This window comes from Diplotaxodon limnothrissa, linkage group LG12 (genome assembly GCF_057381915.1).
Source record: "Diplotaxodon limnothrissa isolate DT_005_m linkage group LG12, D_limnothrissa_male_GT1.1, whole genome shotgun sequence".
NCBI lineage: Eukaryota > Metazoa > Chordata > Actinopteri > Cichliformes > Cichlidae > Diplotaxodon > Diplotaxodon limnothrissa.
In genome coordinates this window covers 10727481-10746483 of record NC_140607.1, presented here as the reverse complement: position 1 = coordinate 10746483, position 19003 = coordinate 10727481, and the positions used below count along the sequence as shown (strand labels likewise).

At 39.0% G+C, this 19003-nt stretch overlaps 1 protein-coding gene across 1 annotated transcript in view; it reads left to right on the top strand.

Moving 5' to 3' along the window:
• The window catches only part of LOC146620887 (multiple epidermal growth factor-like domains protein 9), a 40479-nt gene that overhangs the window by 14251 nt on the left and 7225 nt on the right, over window positions 1-19003 (top strand). Inside the window, exons 3-4 of the mRNA XM_085367119.1 lie at window positions 12254-12393; window positions 17424-17573. Of these exons, the coding sequence (XP_085223245.1) occupies window positions 12254-12393; window positions 17424-17573 (290 nt within the window). The remainder of the gene's footprint in view (window positions 1-12253; window positions 12394-17423; window positions 17574-19003) is intronic.

The following is a 19003-nucleotide window of genomic DNA, read 5'->3' as shown; positions in this document are numbered from 1 at the left end:
TGAGATTTACTTTGAGCCTCCATGAACCCTTTCAGGTATTTTTATTATGTAGACCAGCTGTACACATTTTGTATAGAGTGGGTTATCAGGACAAAGGCTCTGATTTGTAATGTACCTGCAAATTGGCTACAGCATTTTAAAGGAGTCTTAACTTTAGCTCCAAAACTGCTGTGACACACCAAGCTTGAACAGACTGCCTGCTGTGAATTAGTGTTTGTTATCTCTAAAGATGGGGCCGAGATGTTCAAGGGATCAGCTGTGCTCAGACACGGTGTTCATTCGCAATCATTATTCTGCTCATTGATCCAGGTTGTCTTGCTGCAGGCCTCCTGGAAGATGTCAAAATGTTACCCACCCCGGTTACTTCTCAAATCCAGTCAAAGAACACATAACAGCTCTTGTACACAGCCTTTCTACAGTCACAAGAACAGACTGGGAAAAGAAGCTGCGTGTGTGGGTTAGGAATGCGGTAAAAATAGCGGCTGTACTTTCTGCCTCTAGCCATGAAAAGGAAAGCTGCTGTTTAGAAGCTTGAGTCAGTGTCCGCAGCGTGTGGAGGATTTGTTTTGTCATGCCCCGAGAAACATGTTACTCACCTGAACTAAATCCTACTGGGTGGAGTCCTGTGATGCAACTACAGGATGTGTTTTTCATGCTGATTGAGATTTTGCGTGCACAGCACTTTCAAATGATGGTAAAGGTGGAGGCAAGAAGGTTATTTTGGGGCTCTGGGCTTTCACACAGCGCCTGGCCTCTGATAACCATCCCGGCCTAGCCTAGCCTCATTCAGGAGCTTAGCATTGTAACTTATCCAGATTAACCAGCTTTCAGACCCCCTGGCCTGCTGCTTTAGGTTTCTTTCCCATTAAGTAATGAGCTGAAGTAAAGGCAGTCTGTGCTGTGGTCATGTTCACTGAAATCACAGTGATAACAGCAGAAATTATACCAAGATTTCAAAGAATTAGTTCAGGAATTACTGACCTGGTCAAGAAGCTGGGGAGGAGTAGTTACCTTTAGGCATGGAACATGATGAGTTTCACTCCTGACAGTCATCTCATCACACCTGTAAAGTTCCTCCTACTCTCTGTCATTAACGTTGCATATTCAACCAAAGCAAGAATATAAACTGGAACATTTTAGAGAATTTACTTAATTCTGTCAGAAGATTCACTAAGAGCCCTCTTTCACATAGTCTGACATAAAGACTGGAAATGGGCTGAAAACAGTTAAACATTTCACATCTTAAGACTGCGGATTATATGACTTTGTTTATATCAAACAAGTGTTTGATATTTTAAGTGTTGCTTAAAATATTGTTGGATGAATTTTCTTACACAAGTAGGACTGTCTGCTTGCTCTTCGGAGCTGAACAGAATGCACAGCCGCATTTCCACAAGAATTAAGCTCTTAGCCCCAGAACTGCTGAAGAAAAAAATAGTATTAGAACATTTTTCTGTGCTAATGAAGCTATTCAACTACAACTCTTAAATGCTTGTGCCTAAAAAAGTTAAAAATACAAATTTCCTGAAACTTTTGGACTGACAGTGGGTTAATTAAGGCCAGGCAGGAATAATTTGCAACTATGACAATGGCAGAAAGCTCACAAGCCAACTCTACTAGAGTGACAGAGCAAGTTACACCCTTAGGAATAAGAGAGTTTGGCTGTTTGGAAAAAAAATTGGTCAGTATAACCAAACCAAAACCTTTACTGTACTTGTTGAGTTGGAATCTATTTCTTTTTAAATATGAAATGGGAAATGGTGAAACCTTGCTAAGGAAGATGTAAATTGTTAATGTTTCTTCTACATAACTTAACAATGAATAAAATGTATAGATTATGTAGATTATGTATGTCTGTTTCTCTACATAAAGATTTCAAAAACATGGCATGTGATTATGCATCAACATATTGTTCCTGTGTTGTTGGCATAATGTGATATTTAGAAGGTTGGAAACTAACAATGCTGCTTCCTAAAATGTCTGTGTACAGTTTTTAGCTAATAGCTTTTTTGGGAATTGCATTGTTGGTGCAAAACTGTCTGTCAAACTGTTATTTTTGGCATTTTTCATAGATTCAGCTTGTGAAGTGATAACATATTGTGTTTTTGTGACAAGTTGCTAGTAATTAAGTTCCCTTTAATTGGGTCTTTGCTCAGTTATTTTTCAAGTGCAGATACAGCACTGTTTCATCCCCTAGGTTAGCTGCCTTTTTTATGATTGAATGATTTATAGGTCAGTGTTGTGTCTTAACTAACACAAAATATTCCTCTGAAAATATACTGGACCCAAAAACATGTGGAAAAAAAAGAAACTGCAAACGACCTTGAAAGACCCACAGAAATCCTGTAGAACTATTGCTCTAGAGCACTTTTTAAAAGGTCTAGAAAGTCTGGCACGGTTGTCGAGAGCCTGATAGGCTTTAATGGCAGCATTTAGTTATAACACAGTTGTAGTTTCCTAAATCCAAGCGAGCAACTAAGTCTGAGCTTTGCTGTGTGAAGCAGCATTATGTAACTGCCGGACCCACAGCAAGTGCTCAACGCTGTGCTCTTCTGTGAGCCTCTGTTGGGGCATTTGCCGGGGTGGAAGTAGAAGATTTTTGTTGGTTGTGCTGTCATGCTGCATACACATGCTGAGTGTTTTTAAGAATGTCCCCTGCATTTCTGAGTCACTGTTTTTGTTTGCTGGTGCATTTATCTGTTTGGCTAGCCAAATATAGATGACACGACATCTCAGGCAGATGCTTAAAAGCGCCTATTTTCAGTTCTCTAAAACTTCAATTTAAATGCCAGAATTCCACATTTGTTCCTTAGAATTGAAAAGCAAGACCTTCTTTCTAGAATATCTACTTCATTTCATTTTTCTGCACAGAGGCAGAAACCACTTTATGGAAGGTCAGTTTTTTCTTGTATAGCCTCTAAGAGAAAATAAAGCATGCCCAAGCCCTGCTCAATGAATATCTGCCACTATCCTCAAACTCAGAGTCACATGTGATCAAACTAATGAATTTATAAATTGACAGCAGTAGCTTATGTCAGGAAGAGGAAGTCGGGTTGGATAAAAAGAGGCCAAAGTGCCTTCCAGTACTTTGCATTTGGACTGTTCTTTACCCTGAGATGACATTAGTTGTTCTCAGTGTGAAATGATCATCTGTGTTCTTTAACTAAGTTGCAGTGGGCACACAAAATGGGGAAACGGAAATCTTTCAGCACAAGCAAACTTTTTAGTGCCTTGGGTTGTAGATTAACTCACCATTCAACAGAACTGCTGATAATGATGTGACCTCTGCTCACAGGAGGAGTGTTAAGTGTGGTGAATGCTCAATATAAAGACATTAAGCCACAGTTTGGGAAAATAAAAGATGACAAATGAATGAAAACTATATAACAAAACTAAGGGCTGGGTAAGATTGTAAAAACAAACAAACAAACAAAGCAAAAAAAAAAAAACAACGAAAAAACCCCCAAACTTTGCCTCACTGGAGAACAAAACTATGAAAAGTAGTTTCTGTTACACGTGAATTGTACTTCTACATCAAATCTGTGCCGTAAATTATGTCACGAGTTACGCCACTGGACGTGCACCTCCCTAGAAATGCAATTCCACGCCAGGAGGAATGCCAGCCAGTTGAATGGCATTGAAGGTTCTGGTGTAGGGAGTAAAGGAGTTTCTGGTTACTATGTAAGTTAGAAGGTGGATTTCCTGCAGAAGTCTAAACCTTTAGAAATGCCATTTAAAGATTTGCATAATCACACAGGTTTCCAGATGGTTACTCCAATGAGACTCAGTCACAGCCTCAGTACCACATGGACGCTCCTGTCAGGCATCATAGCATAGCAGCTAAAATGAATAGGAACATGGCTCAATACATGAGTGGGTCACAGAAAGGAATAGGCAGGAATACAAGAGGAGCAAAACACCAGCTACTGGTAGACAGAGCAGTCGTCCCACGACTGCAAGAGCAGACTGACCAGTCTGTACTGCTTGGATTGATTACAAGAATGCTTATGACTAGATGCCCCTCACCTGGATCCTGGAATGCCTAGAATTGTACAAGATCAACAGGACCCTTAGAACCTTTATCAGGCACTTAGCAGGGATGTGGCATACCACACTAGAGGCCAATTTCAAGCCCATAGCACAAGTCACCATTAATTGCGGGATCTATCAAGGAGATGCTCTGTCCCCACTGCCCCCCAGGCCTATGCCTGAACCCCCTCAGTGAGATCATCGACAAAACTGGCTACGGATACCAACTACGGAACGGAGCAATTGTCAGACACCTCCTGTACATGGATGACATCAAGTTGTATGCCAAGAGTGAACAAGACATCCGTTCACTGATCCACACCACCAGGATATACAGCTATGACATTGGAATGTCATTTGGATTGGAGAAGTGTAGTCAGATGGCAACAAAGAGAGGGAAGGTAGTCAGAACTGAGGGGATCGAACTACCAGAAAGTAACATTGTAGACCTCAAGGACAGCTACAAATACCTGTTTGATTGGGTAACCAATCAAAGTTTTCTTATTAAAGACAGGATAGCTTGATAGGCAGAGGAGCTAAAATGACAGGAACCTGTTGTCCTGCACTAAGACTAGGGATGGGTACCGATATCCAGCGCCATTATGGCACCGGTTCTGACATAAACGGTGGTAACCAGACCGAAAAGCAGCGCACATTTCGGTGCTTTATTTCGGTGCTTTTCTTTCCCCTGAGATGTCATACACTTTGGATTCTAGCCAATCATTTTAACTTTCCAAGAATAGTAAGCGGGCCCAGGCACGTACGTTCTTTTAGAGCAGAGCTACAGATTAAAAATGCCCAAGGTGAAGCGGTCAAAAGTCTGGCTGTACTTCACAGCAAAAGATGCAAACTCAGCAGCCTGCAACAAGTGCTTTAAGGTGATACTGCGCAAAGTAGGTAACACCTCGAATCTGATGAAACACCTGGCGACGCATAGCGTTTTTTTAAAAGCCGAGAAATGCACCGTATTTGATAGCTTGCTGCAAGATCTCACACCGAGCACATCTACTGCGGGTGTGATGCCTGTTATCGGACCCGGAGTTAGCAACATCCCCCATTAACCCGAAGAGGAGAGTCCTGGCCCTAGCCCTGCCAGTGTAGCACCAGTTCCAACCAAAGGAGGTATATTGTATCAACAGAAAAAGCTAATGATTAACATTCTGTAGAAAAAAGAGACTGCTAAAAATAAAAACATAAGAGGTTTTTGGACAAAGTTTGTTCTCCATTCTTTAAGCACCGGTTCGAGCACCGTTTAAGCACCGGCACCATTTCAAAAGTACCAGTTTGGCACCGGTATCGGATAAAACCTAAACAATACCCATCCCTAACTAAGACCCACTACAAGATGGGATTATTCTATAGTAACATAGGTGGTTGCCTTCAGTAGTTTAGTAGAATAGTGCTTACTTAAGAAAGTATTTCCTTATTTTTATTTTTACTGGAAATCTACAGCTGTGAAGAAGTAATGAGGATGATGTGCATCTTGTTTCAGGGAAGTGTTCTGCTTTTTAAACCTTTGTGACGTTCATGTGAATTGATTTATCACTTCCCTAAATACCATTGCACACTGAATACTCCACCCTCCTGCTCTCTGCTCTCTTATGGCAGTGGCAGTTATTTTGACCCATGAATAAACCAAACCTAAATATGGAGCAGAATAGGTCCTCTTTAGTGTTAATAGGACCATGTTAATTTCAGTTTGAGCCTGACTGATCAGTTAAACAATATTTTCAGCTGATATTATTACCTTATCAGTTATTAGCTAGGTAGTCTAGCAAATACAAATGTGTTTCACAGGTATTTCGGTATGCATTTCACTATTCACCAATAGTGAAATTTTGGACTTATACTAGTTTAAATAATAACTGTTTAGCTAGATTTCCTTCCCCTTTTGAACACAAAGAAATAAAGGAAATAACTGTTTTAAGCACTGTACGGTACTGGATAGCAGTCTGTGCTTTGCTGTGTGAGAATGAGGAACTTGTCAAACCTGTTTATGTTAATATTAACTAAATAACTCACCAGCAGCTGTTGTATGCGGACATATAAATATGTGATCATTACTGACCTTGTCCTAGGACACTAAGCTTCTCTATTACCCACTCTAATAGAATTCTCTCAGGGCTGGCGACTGTTTAAAGCCGAGTGACATTTGTAACTCTGTCCTTGCTCAGTCTTCTTAACAACCTTAATGAGATTCCCCTCTTTTGCTCTCTCATGATCTTGCATTCTGTCTGTCTGCAAATCATGTGATGTAAAGTGGACACACACTGTTACCCAGTTTGTTGGGTTAGGTCAGGCCAGTCTTTGACAAAAGAGCTTTAATATCATCTTGCATCTGTCAGAACACAAGAGTCAGTAGTGTATGTGGGTCAGATCCTGTGGGCAATGTCTATAAGGATTTTTTTTTTTTTTTTTTTTTACCATTACTGTGTCAAAAAGCACCACAGTCTGTAATGAAATATTGATTTTGGCTACAGATGTTTCTGTGTCTATGTCAGGTCACTGGAGGCATTTTTGCTGTTCATCTAGCATTACTCTGCACCGATTGTGATATTTCAGTGGCGAACAGTATTATTAGAAATGACGCAGAAAATGCAAAAGTCTTTTTCCGGACTACATTTATTCAGTGTTTTATATCAGGTAGCTTAAAGGCTTAAAGGTAATGCACATTGAAAGTTTTGGTTAAAATGTCTTTAAAGAATCCTTTAGCTAATTTAATTAGGTACACAAATAATGTTTTCCTATAATGGTATTACCATTTGAGAGATGAATTTCATTGCAACCATAGTATTCTTCACATATTGCAGTTTTAAGCTGGCTCAGTCCAATGGGTATTCAATTTTCTTTACACATTTTTAGATTTAAACTTAGCAAAAGTGACTGTAGCTAGTAAATTAAAAATGGTGGCCTTTGAGGCAGCTGCTTTTTCTGTGTTTGAGAGCATGCCTAACTTTACATGGTGACCTTGATAAGTAGCAGGGGAAAAGCCTAGGTTGTCAGCATGAAATTTGAGAGAGTTCAGCAGCAGGCTTTACTGGAGGAGAGAAGAACTCCCTTTGCACTTTGCTGACCTGTTGAATGCACAAAAAGGTGTATAAAATATTTAAGGAAAACCCTGAAAAGCAGAATATTGCGTCTGTAAAGTCAGTAGTTAGGCACAGGATAGTTTCTGAGTGTAATCCCCCCTCATAAGGGCAGCTGCTAGTCCCTGCTACCCGGCAGCTCTACTGCAGGTTGTTTGAGTGCCAATAAGAAAACACATGCAACAGCAGGTTTGCGTGCCTGTGTTGACCTGTCTGTTAGCTAGACAGAAAGCTTAGGAGTGCTGACTTCCAATCGAGACCTCAGGGCACTGCAGAAGATGACTGGGGTGAGAAACCATTAGAGATTCCCAAAAAAGGAACCCTGCAATCATTAAAGCTGTTCTGCTCCCCCTGTGTAGATCCTGCTGATTCAATGATCTTAGCACAGACTAAACTAAATACTGAGTGAGTTTGGGCTTGTAAGGAGAGGAGCTGCTATACAGGCAAGTGATGGGGTGCCCCAAATTTACAAGACAAAACAAGAGCCTGTTAGTGATCTTTGTTTTGTGGTTTTAGTACCTCAGGCATTCCTGCTTCCTCCAAGCGTTTAAAGACATGGTCATCTTAAGTTAATTGGAGAATGTAAATTGGCTTTGGTTTGAGGTAGATAGAGTGCTAAAATTGAATTAAGTGCTAAATAAACGATGGTTAAATATGACTTGTAGTCTAGATGACTTTGCCAAGTGCTAGAAAAATGTGAGCATGTTACATTAAAAAAAGAGAACCTTTTCTTCCCCCTTGTTTTTGTTTTGTTTTCATGATCGTGGGAAGTGAACGTAAAACCAGACGCGCTAAGCCCTGCTATAACATGGAATATTTGGACACGTTCATACAGATGAAAGGCTAAGACGGCAAAGGGAGATCTGGCTCTGCTTTTGGTTAACACACCCTTTGAGCATTTCACTGCTCAACCAGAAAAGCAACTAAACCTGCTTAGTGTACTTCCTTGTTTATTTTTACTGAACCTTGTGGCTAACTGAACTGTCAACGTCCCCGTTACAGAGAGGACATTTGGCCTGATCCAACACAGGAGCAGCCAATGGGGCAGCGCTGGCGTGGCAGCAGCAGCAGAATGGGGTTAAGCTTTGTCGCTTATGTTATACTGACCTACTTAACACACAGATCTGACGCAGAGCAGCTTGGCCAGCACGGGGCCATGAAACTACATCAAAACAATAACAAACCCCCTCCTTCTGGCCACAGAAGACAAAGAGAGGGTCTTCATAATCTCACAAGCAGGACCACTGAGACGCAACGTAAACATTTAAAGCCTAGTTCAAACCTATGAGTTCCTATAGATTAGATGAAGCTACAGTAGACAAACAGACGGGCTGCATCGCTGTGCAATACCACGTCAATGTAAAGTCATTAGTAAAGCTGCATTAAGATAAGATAACTCTTCAGAATAACCACTTCAGAAAGATTGTGATCAAAATATAGACCACAGTGTAGAATTCTGTGTTAACTGTAACCAAAATGTTGACACTTGTTTTATCCTGTTATCCTAACACATTTTCACCATTAATCACCAGACGATTGTTATATGAATTAGAAAGCTCTTGCTAGGAATCATTGGAAACATAGTTGCAACAGTAGGAGTATAGAATGAGCCACAGTAATACAGATCAGATCAAATCTGCTGTCCTCTGTATGTTACACCATGCAAAGTGTTTGAGGTTAAATCAGAATTTATGTGACAGTTCTGACAGTGTAAGGGGCATTGCATAATGGTGGCCTTTATCAGTCAAAAGAGGGAAATACAAGAATAAACTTTGCAAGAAGAAGCTTTCTGATTATAAATCAGTCACTGGTGACATATTTATTTGCCTCTGACAGGATCCAGGATGTTTAACATCAGTCAGGCCAGGACTACCATATTAACTGAGAAGTCCCAGCACTAAAGCAAGGAGGAGGAAGTGTGTTGAAATGAGCTGAATATGTGAAGGTAGCAGGGATATGACATTTATGAACAGCAGCACTGAGAGTCTGCCAAAACACTGGCTGATGGCAAGACTCCCAGTTTGTAGCAGAGGATTATTTTGGTGTGATCATGATCCAAAAGTAATGATTTGAATCCAGCAGAACTCTTTTGGGCAGAGCATTTCCTATATACTAAAATGTGGGCACAATCAAAGTTTTTAGCACCCAAGAGAACCCTCCAGGAATGTATTTAAATTTAATTATTTCTTTTAAATGGGCAGAAATAACAGCAGAACGAATCAACCTCTGGTAGAACCCATCTAGGGGGAAGGCTGGGTTTTATTTTATCCACATGTTTTATAAACCGATTTTCAGGGACTATAGGCTATTACCTTTAAATTGAAGTATTATATTTTGGCATTACAGTTTGTCTGTTGAAAGCTTTATTTAAATTTCCAGCCAAGTTAAAACTCTTTATAAAGGCCTGGAGGTTTTCAGACCTGTTGTAGTTATTCCACAAAAGATCCCCAAAGGAAAAACGCCGAATTAGAGGTATTTTAAAAGGAGAGACAAAGCAACACAGGGCCTGTTGGATTTGCAGGCTGCACCTAAGACAGCACAGCTCTTAGTAAATGAGTCTTTATTTAGAGCTCCACACAGAGGAAGGATCACTAGAAACTGATGACAGATTGCATTGCATTGCCACAGGTCAGTGTGTGACTGACTGCCAGGCAGCTGGAGCAGAAACATGTCGGTGCTTTAAAGGAAAAATGCATCATGTTAGTTTAGCTGATTTTCCAGCTGATGTCCCTTGTAGTATTTATTACTGTACAGATGGCTATTTATTATAGCATACTTAAAAAATGTTTTAGTGTTCATTTCAGGCAGCTGCATGCTGTATAGTGTTTTTTGTTTGACATCTTTCTTTTATTTTTTCCTCTTAGAGAAATACACATGTATAATTAGCCAAAGGTGAAAGGTTGTATTTCAGGGATAGCTCAGTAGGTAAAGTGGTCGCCCCATGATCGGAAGGTCGGCGGTTCGAATCCACTTAACGGCTACCCTGAGGTACCCCTGAGCAAGGTACCGTCCCTACACACTGCTCCCCGGGCGCCTGCTTAGTGGGCTGCCCACTGCTTCACTGAGTGAATGGGTCAAATGCAGAGAAAAAACAAGTAATTTCCCCATGGGGATCAATAAAGTATCCATTATTATTATTATTATTATTATTATTTTATACAAGGAAAAGTAAGGAATCAAAGCCAGTGGACCATCTGGCCTTACTGGGATGCTGCACATTTGATCAAAAGTCAGCTTTCAAGTACACTCAACCGCAGATCCTGATGCAGAGTGAATGTTAGAGTTGAATGATAGAACATTACAAGTTGTTTTCTTCTCAATAAAATATGGAAGTTTCAGCACATTTAAAAACAAAACTCTAGCTCCTACCCCCCTAACTTTACAAGCAGTTTTCATATTACCTGCTTCTCACAAACAGAAGGTGTAAACACGGGGTATTCTTAAGATGACCATATTAGGCGTATCCTCGCTCTCTGACCACATGCTGATTTTGCCAAAGTAGAATCTCGATTACAAACACACATCGCTGACTCATCAGGAAAGTTGCAAGCTAAAAGTTTGACCAAACTAACAGATAAAGACAGACAAATAATATTGCCCCAATAATTTGTGTTTTAGTTTAGTTAGTTTTCCAGGTTCACAAAATTCATGTTGAATCAGTTTTCAAAAGTCTAGTTTCTATAAGCCCCACACACTCGTTTATAATCACTTAAAGAAAAAAAAAATGAACTTTTTTTTGTTTAGAATGGCAATGAACGTAATCTAATCTAACACAAATAATTTGGCTATTGTAAAAACAAATCCCTTTACATTTTCTGTCATTTTTTGATGAGCAAAGTATCTTTCTGTTTAGTAATAAATGGCAATTTTAAATAAATCTGTTTTTTTGTATCGTGTTTTTATTTTTTCCTTTGGCAGCTGGACATTATATCTTTCACTTGCTTGTATTAGGGTCATGATGTATCACGCTGATACTTTTTGTTAGTGCCTGATGTTTGTGTGTGTGTTGTAGCCAGAGGATCGAGGACTGTTGATCTCCCAGCCTCGTCTTCAACAGTGCCCACGCCTCACTAAGCATCGCTATGGGCCTCTTCATTTGCATTAAGTGCAGTTGTTTTAACAAAGCCTTGTTTGTATGAAGACCCACGCACACATTCATGGAAAGTGCTTCGAGTCACTTGTGATTTGCTTCAATTGTTTTGAAGTCATTGTCCCAAGATTACATTTTTGAGTCCATTGTCTGGGTTTAAGAGCTGATCAGGCTCGATTTAGCATTGTTCTCTTCCAAGGAATTTACCTCCAGTGAGCGGTGGATGTGAGAGAAAAACAAAATCTCTTCTTGACACTCACACTGTATTAATGAGCATTTGCTATTTTTAACACAGCATAATGAGAGCAAAGGTCTGATCTATGAAAGACACATTATCATGTGAAATAACTCAGTTGCGAGTGTGTTATGGCTGAAGAACTCAGATGTAATTGGATTTAAGTTTGCTGGAGGATTCTTGGAGATGTTTTATACAATGAGATTTTCTCAGCTGAAAGCAATCATTCTCAGTTATGTAAAGAAAATGTGGCCAATAAAAGCCTTGATTCTCGATGCTCTGACGTTTCATAACCTGACAGACAAAGATCACAGTATTCTTTAAAACATCTCAAATGTCTGCTGTTAATATTTTTAAACATAAGAGCTGCTTAAGAGTTGCTTGTTTTCAGCATTCAAGAAATAGAACCGTGAACCTTGATTTATGCTACCTTTGTATGTAATAAATATACATTTGCACAATGTGTATTTTTCATCAAAGGTAACCACTCTCAAAAAAGTGCATGCTGGGAGGTCCACTAATAAGCTACCTTTGTTTGTAATCCGGCTTTATATGCTACTCAGCAGCACCACATAGCTTTGTCCAGTATATAATTACTTTACATGATTTCTTACCACATTTGCCACTAATAAATCACCTCATGTAATTAATCAAGGCGTGGAGGGAAACCTTTTGTTAAAACCAAACACACAGACACACACACAGAGTACCTCATTGACATGCTGCCATGGTGTTATGGTCCACTGAAATGCTTTCTGCGACTGTATTTGATCCACTGGGTATTGATTTTTGTCTTCTGTTCTGCCCCCACAGTTCAGGGACATGTGTGTGCAAATCAGGAGTGTATGGACCGAAGTGTGATGACTGCTACCCGGGTTTCTTCGACTTCAGTAGCACTGGCTGTCGGCCTTGCCAGTGTAACAACCACACCAACTACTGCCATCCGCAGTCCGGTGAGTCAGCTGAGGACAAACGCTGCAGTTCAATGATCTCATTTTCATTGTCACTAAAACCTAACCTATTTTGTTTTGTAATTTTTCATTATTCAGGATTGTCTGAGTCAGCTGTGAAGAGCCACAGTAGCTTAGTTAGTGAAAGCATCTGCCTTGTAAACAGAAAATCCTGCAAATCCGCACAATCTGATTCCAAAATAAGAGCTTTTGTTTAGACAAACTGACTCCAATAAATATTATTTGGAAGCACTTTCCTTTTTGAAGTAATTTGTTATCAGAGACTGATTTTTTTTTTTTTTTTTATCATTTTTCTCAATAAATAAAGTCCAAGAAAACAATCAGCTTCATTTTAGAGGACAACTTTTACTCTCTGCTTTTTATCCTACTTCATTTTACATGGAAACTTCACTTAAAATTATAATCATCATAAAAACAAAATATATTTTTTTTATGATACCAGTACTGACTACTACTAATAATGACAACAGATAACCTGTATTTGTAAATGGAACTGATATTTATGTATATAAATCTTGTGATGGTTTAACCCCAAATTCATGACATCACTCGTTGGTTTTTGGCTGTCAGAGTGGATTTTCAGAGCCAGTAGTAAACTGTGTTGGAGCAATGTTATTGCTAGCAACTACAATTTCACTCAATAAAGGCGCAGACTTCTTTGGCGGTCTGTAGCATACACCAGCTTGTGTTATTTGTCAGATGATTCAATTGAAACGCTCCAAAAGGCAGCGAACAAGTCCAGCTCAGAGACTCCAGGTAATAGAGTTGAAGCTTAAACACTGATCAGCTACACCTACTAGTTGTAGGGTCAAAGTGTCCTTGAGCAAGGCGAAGACAAGCAAATCCCAAAGTTGACTGTCAGTCAATTTCAGTTGGATGCTTTTGCATTGGGCTTTTTCTTGAGAACCCTGACATGGACAACACCAATCTGTTAGAGCTTGGAATGAAAGAAGCAGCGTTTTCAACATGCACTGTTTTGTTCATTGGCATTGCATAAGAAAGGCAGTGCAAATTGTCCAGTCTTTGCTGATTAAATACTCAAAACTCTTTAAATTCAAATGTTGGCTTTGTCCAGGTTACAGTAACACCTTGATCGCATACCCAGAGAACAGTCTAATGCCGAGTTTAATTAATCTTTGGCAGCACAAAACTCCCCCACTTTACTTCCTTGAAGTAAATATTTGCTGTAGTCTGTGGTCTCAGCAACCCGAGAAGCAAGTTAAACACTAGGGTGCAATTCCAGTTCGGTTTGTGTTCTTGAGAGTTTGCACCTTCTTCAAATGTAAAGGAGGATTGCTGCTCGCTTCCCAGCAGTCAGGCCTTGAGACTTAGAAATCACTGGCTAGTGACAACCCCGAAAAGGAGGAACTGCACAGGGGGCAGTGTGTGTGGGTGGGGCATGTGTGTAGCAGTTTTAGACGGCATATGTCTTTGCATTATAATGCAGGCGCAGATGGAGCTCTTTAGCCTTCACTTGGGCTCAGTGTTCATAGTGCTATGGATTGCCATAGCTCAGGTTTGACAGCTCCCTTTAAAGAGCGATTGTGGCTTCTCCCTAAGGCTGCTCACACAGGAACTCCTTGCACAAATGCAAATTAGGCAGTATCCCAAACACTGTCTCATAAACACATTATTTTCAACCTTAAAAGTATCTAATGCAGGGATAAGTAAACAAGATGATGTTTCACTAGAATCTCTCTCTCTGAACCTTAAAACATACATTCAAATTTCATAATACTTTAACATATTAAATTCTGCTTATAAATTGGTGTCTCTGAACTGAAAACAAGCTGTCGTTGCATTTAGATATTCACTTTTCTGTCTTCTTCTTTAAACAGTAATTTAACCTCTGTGTGGTGATGGCTGAAATCCTGGTTACACAACGATATGGCATAAGCCTGTAGGCAGACTGAGTCACATCTACATAACCTTTGTCAGAGCTCATAGAGGCAAAACAGTTCAAACAAACATCGAAGCTCAACTCCAAACAGCACAATAGTGGTGATTGCCGTCACAGATATTTACAAGAATAACAATGCCTTTAATCTGGGATTCTTTTTCTTAAATAAAGCACTGAAGCAAAGAGTATGTTTTGAAAATTCTTTAAATTTAAAAAAAAAAAAAAAAAAAAAAAAAAAGGTGAAAAATATGCAGTTATGCTAAAGTGAGAATTAGCATGGACATCTCCTTGAATGCAACAACCCACATTAAGTATTTCCAACAAGTGTTTTAAAGCCTGCTTTATATGTTTTCAGTAAAATTTAAATGTTATCTGTAGATAAACATTAAATGAAAATAAAAGGTACGAAGGAGAGTAAAGTTGAAAGACAGAGCATGTTGTAGTGAAGAGGTAAACACAACATGCAAATGAACTGGTATTTATGCAGTCCTTCCCTGGTCTCACTGAACATTCAAAACAACTGCACTTTCTTTATGTAGTCTAAAAACTGTATTAATCCCACATCCACACCTATCAGTCATATCTGTCCTAATCATATCTGTCGACATGACTGATCTATTTATATATAAATAAATAAAACTTGTTTCTTGGTTGGTGTGTTAAAGGTGCAGTTGCACAGCCTTTGTAACATTATTAACATTTTTGCAGAGTGCAAAAATATTTTTTGTTTTTTTAAATCATCTACTTCTGAAATGCTTCCTATTTGGGAAAGAAAGTTCTATAGGTGAGCAATAAAGCTGTACCCACCTTTTCAGGCATAGCATCCTGGATTTTATTTAGCTGCCTAAAAGAGACTTGCAGGTATTACAAGGCTGGAAAGTGTCAGGTGTCGCTGTGTGCAGGCAGGAGTAGTGGACCCAAAGTGCAGACTCACGGCAGGCAAAAGTGTATTTCAAAACTCAGCTTTTAATGCTGGATGGCAAAACGTAACAAAAATCCAAATGAACTTACATAAGCAGGCAGCCAGAACACACAGCATAAATGAGGGTAGATCACAACACGGACACAGAGAAACACAGGGCTTAAATACACAGAGGGAGCAATCAGGGAATGGGTAACAGGAGGGAAACACAGCTGGGGCAAATCAGGCCTAACGAGACAAGGGGAAGCGAAACCAGATACATTAACATCAGACATGGACCTTCAAAATAAAACAGGAAACATAACACAGACTGAACTAAAGACACAGACTCACACGCAGGCACTACAACAGAGGGAACAGAGACGTGGGACCAGGACAGACACAGACACTGACTGGACATGGGGATATCACAGACAGGGGAGACAGCAACTAAGGATGCACAGAGACATAAACCATAAAAGAGAACTCTAACAAAGAAACCCAAGATTAGAAATGATAAATAATATAATAAATTCAAAACCCTGGGTCAACGACCCAGGCATCCTAAAAGAAAGACTAAAACAAGTTCCCCAGTACCTGTATTTTCTACCGGTGTCCTGTTAACCCTGGCATCTATTAGACTGATTTGGATATATTGCAAGCCTAATAAATATAATGCGATTACATTAAAGCAATTGGTAAATCCAGGATTGGTATGTTGTAACAGGCCAGGATGTTACCTTGGAGTTCAATATAACCTCGACATACTTCATCCTGAAGTGAGCTGTGGTTTTTATTGAATGATTAAGTATATATAGTAACATGAAAGTTAAAAATCCATTCCTGTTAACATGCTCAAAGCATTCTAAAAGTATTTCTCTTTGGCCCACCTGGCTGCCTGCATGTAGTGCAAGGTGATTGCTTTGCAATGTGCCAGATTATCTTAAACCTTAAACCAAATTCACCATTTCGCTATTACATTATATTACTTAAAACTCTAAATGGCAATAGGCTAGCCAGTGAGTTCCAATAGCCAGATCACATCCAAGAGTTTTGATGAATTAGGTCATGGAATCAACTTCAAACAGGGTTTACTGTCTGTTTGGTAGCTCGCAGTTCAGCGATATTAGCATGCTAGTTGGCGTTCAGCAATATTAGCTGCACATTTGGTGAAATTGCAACTGTTACCTTAAGCGGTCTCAGCATAGTTGTTGCTTTGTCCTCACAGCCATTTGATATGTTTTAGAATGTGGTTAAGTATGTCAACCCAAGGAAGCTCTAATAGATTATTTGGCTATTTCCTGATAGACATTAAATGAGGTTCCTGTAAGAGCGAATAATGGTTTGATGGTATGTTTAAAAAAATAGGAATCATGACTCTTACTCCTCACCCTGATGGTAAACAGTGAAAACTATTAAAAAATATGTATTTTTTTGTCTGACCACCAGTCCAGAATCCAAAGACATTTTACTGCTATGTATTAACAAAAACATCAAATACACTCTGCTTCAAGACTTTTTGCATTGTTTTGCACTAGTAGTTGCTTGTTTATGAAAACCCAAATATAATAAAAGATTTTAGTATGGTTCTGTGTTAATTTTTTGTAATTAACATTTATTGAGATTAAAGAACTCTTTTTAAGGGATACCTGGCCAAGATGCCACCAGCAACTATCTCACAATTACAAAAATTATACAATAAAACACACGCCATAACAACACACACAAACAAATTAATTAATTAATTTAATATTCAATTAAAATTGAAACCATTTCATGTTTTGGAATTGGTCTGAAGGATTCTTAGTTTTGCTTTAAAGCACTTGATGAAATGAATTCTGTCATTTTCCAGTCATTCTGCACAAAAGCTCTTTTTGCCAAGTTCAGTTCATGCAAGTACAACAGAAAGCAACAAGTAACCTTGTGGATGGAGAAATTACCAGCATGTTGCATTGCAAACAGGGAACATATATAGGAAGGCACCAATCTGAGTATTGCTTTATATTTAAAACTGTATAAATGAGAGTTCCTCCGACTGAGAGTGTAACTCACATTTGTTGAGTGTCTTAAAAAGGTCTTAAAAAACTTTGCTTTAGATTTTTAAAATGTCATCAGATTACATTGTTATATAACCAACTACTTTCGTTTTCTGTCATAAGCAGATCAAGAAAGAATAACAGCTAATCTTGTGACCTTTGTTCTACCTTTCAGGAGTGTGTCTGAACTGCGAGGGCAACACCCACGGATTGAACTGTGAGAACTGCAAGCCTGGTTTTTACCGCAGTCCTGGAGCTGCCCTGACCGAAGCCTGTGTGCCATGCCCCTGCTCTAACTCCACCTCCAATGGCACCTGTCACACTGGTGAGCACTTGTTCACATGTCAGGCATTTAGCGCTCATCCAATGGCTTGTTGCAGTGATTAAGCAGATCTGGCCTCCTGGCTTTATACTCCATTAATCCTGGGATTTATGACATAAAAACCTGACAGTGATGATGTCTTGGAAAGCATTTTCCACCTTCAAGCTGTTATTGCTGAAAATAACTCGGAATGACATCATGGTGTCTACTGTTGGCTGGTTATACAAACTAAAAAGAGAAATGCAGTCAAAGGGAGATGTAATGAAAAGGAAAGAAGGTGACATCAGAGAAATTATGTAGATAAGCAACCAGCAGCCAAATGTTAGATAACCTAAAAAGCAAACTACATATAATACCACATATACTGCATACATACCTTGTGTTTGTTGGCAGATTTTGAATGGAGTGAAATTAAAATGAGCCTTTCAAGGTCTGGTCCTGTTCCTGGATCTGCCTATTCACAACACCGCGTAAAATGTAAAGTATAAAGAGAATCCAGTGATTTGCAATCCACTGTACATTTGAAAGAAAACTATTATTTCAAAGGCAACATATTGAAACTGAGAAAGTTTATTCCAGATATAAACTCATTTTGAATATGATAACAGCAGCATGTTTCTCACTGTGCAGCCACTGCTTTGCACCCTGTGACTGTACCATTAAATACAGTGCTGCTTCACTGCTCAAAGATGAGTCACTCACATTGTCATTTTAGGATTCTTTCAGTCCTTTAAGATATTACATTAGCATGGCTTATTTTTCTGAAATTATAATGATTTCAAAAATTGCTGAACAGTTTGGAAACATACCATCTATGAAAAGTGATAATTCTCTCCCTATTGTTATCTGCTGCTTTTTTCTATATCCAGTCGTGTAATTAACTGATCTTATTATTTGTGTATATTTCACCAAGTGTATTGCAACATTTCTTGAATTTTACTGATATGTGTGTTAAAATGCAGTATTTTTTTAAATGCCAACATGGTTGCAAGTCACAACATTAGATATGTTCTTTTTGTATTATTTTTATTTATATGTGGGATTTAACTGACTTGCAAAAACAACTTTTTTGGAAATTGAGTATCAATTATTTCCTTTGCGCTTTTCTGATAACTTTTCAACTGTAAACCACAGTCTTTTCGACGTTTCCAGACAAAGATCAGCACTCTAGTTCCCACTTCTTTCACCTCAGGCTGCTGCTGCCCTACTTCCACAACCTCCTGGAGGTCTCTGTGGAGCTGACATCTGAGTTGAACTACAGTCTCTATAACATTCTCAGACTACCTCAATTCTTCCTTTAATTTCATCGCAAGGAAGTAGTTTAAAAAAAAAAAATGAAGATCAGCATCTGGTCAACAACAATGTTTGAAATGATAAAATGGTGTATCACATGTCCCATATCAATGTGCAATCACCTTCAATTTTCTTGAGTT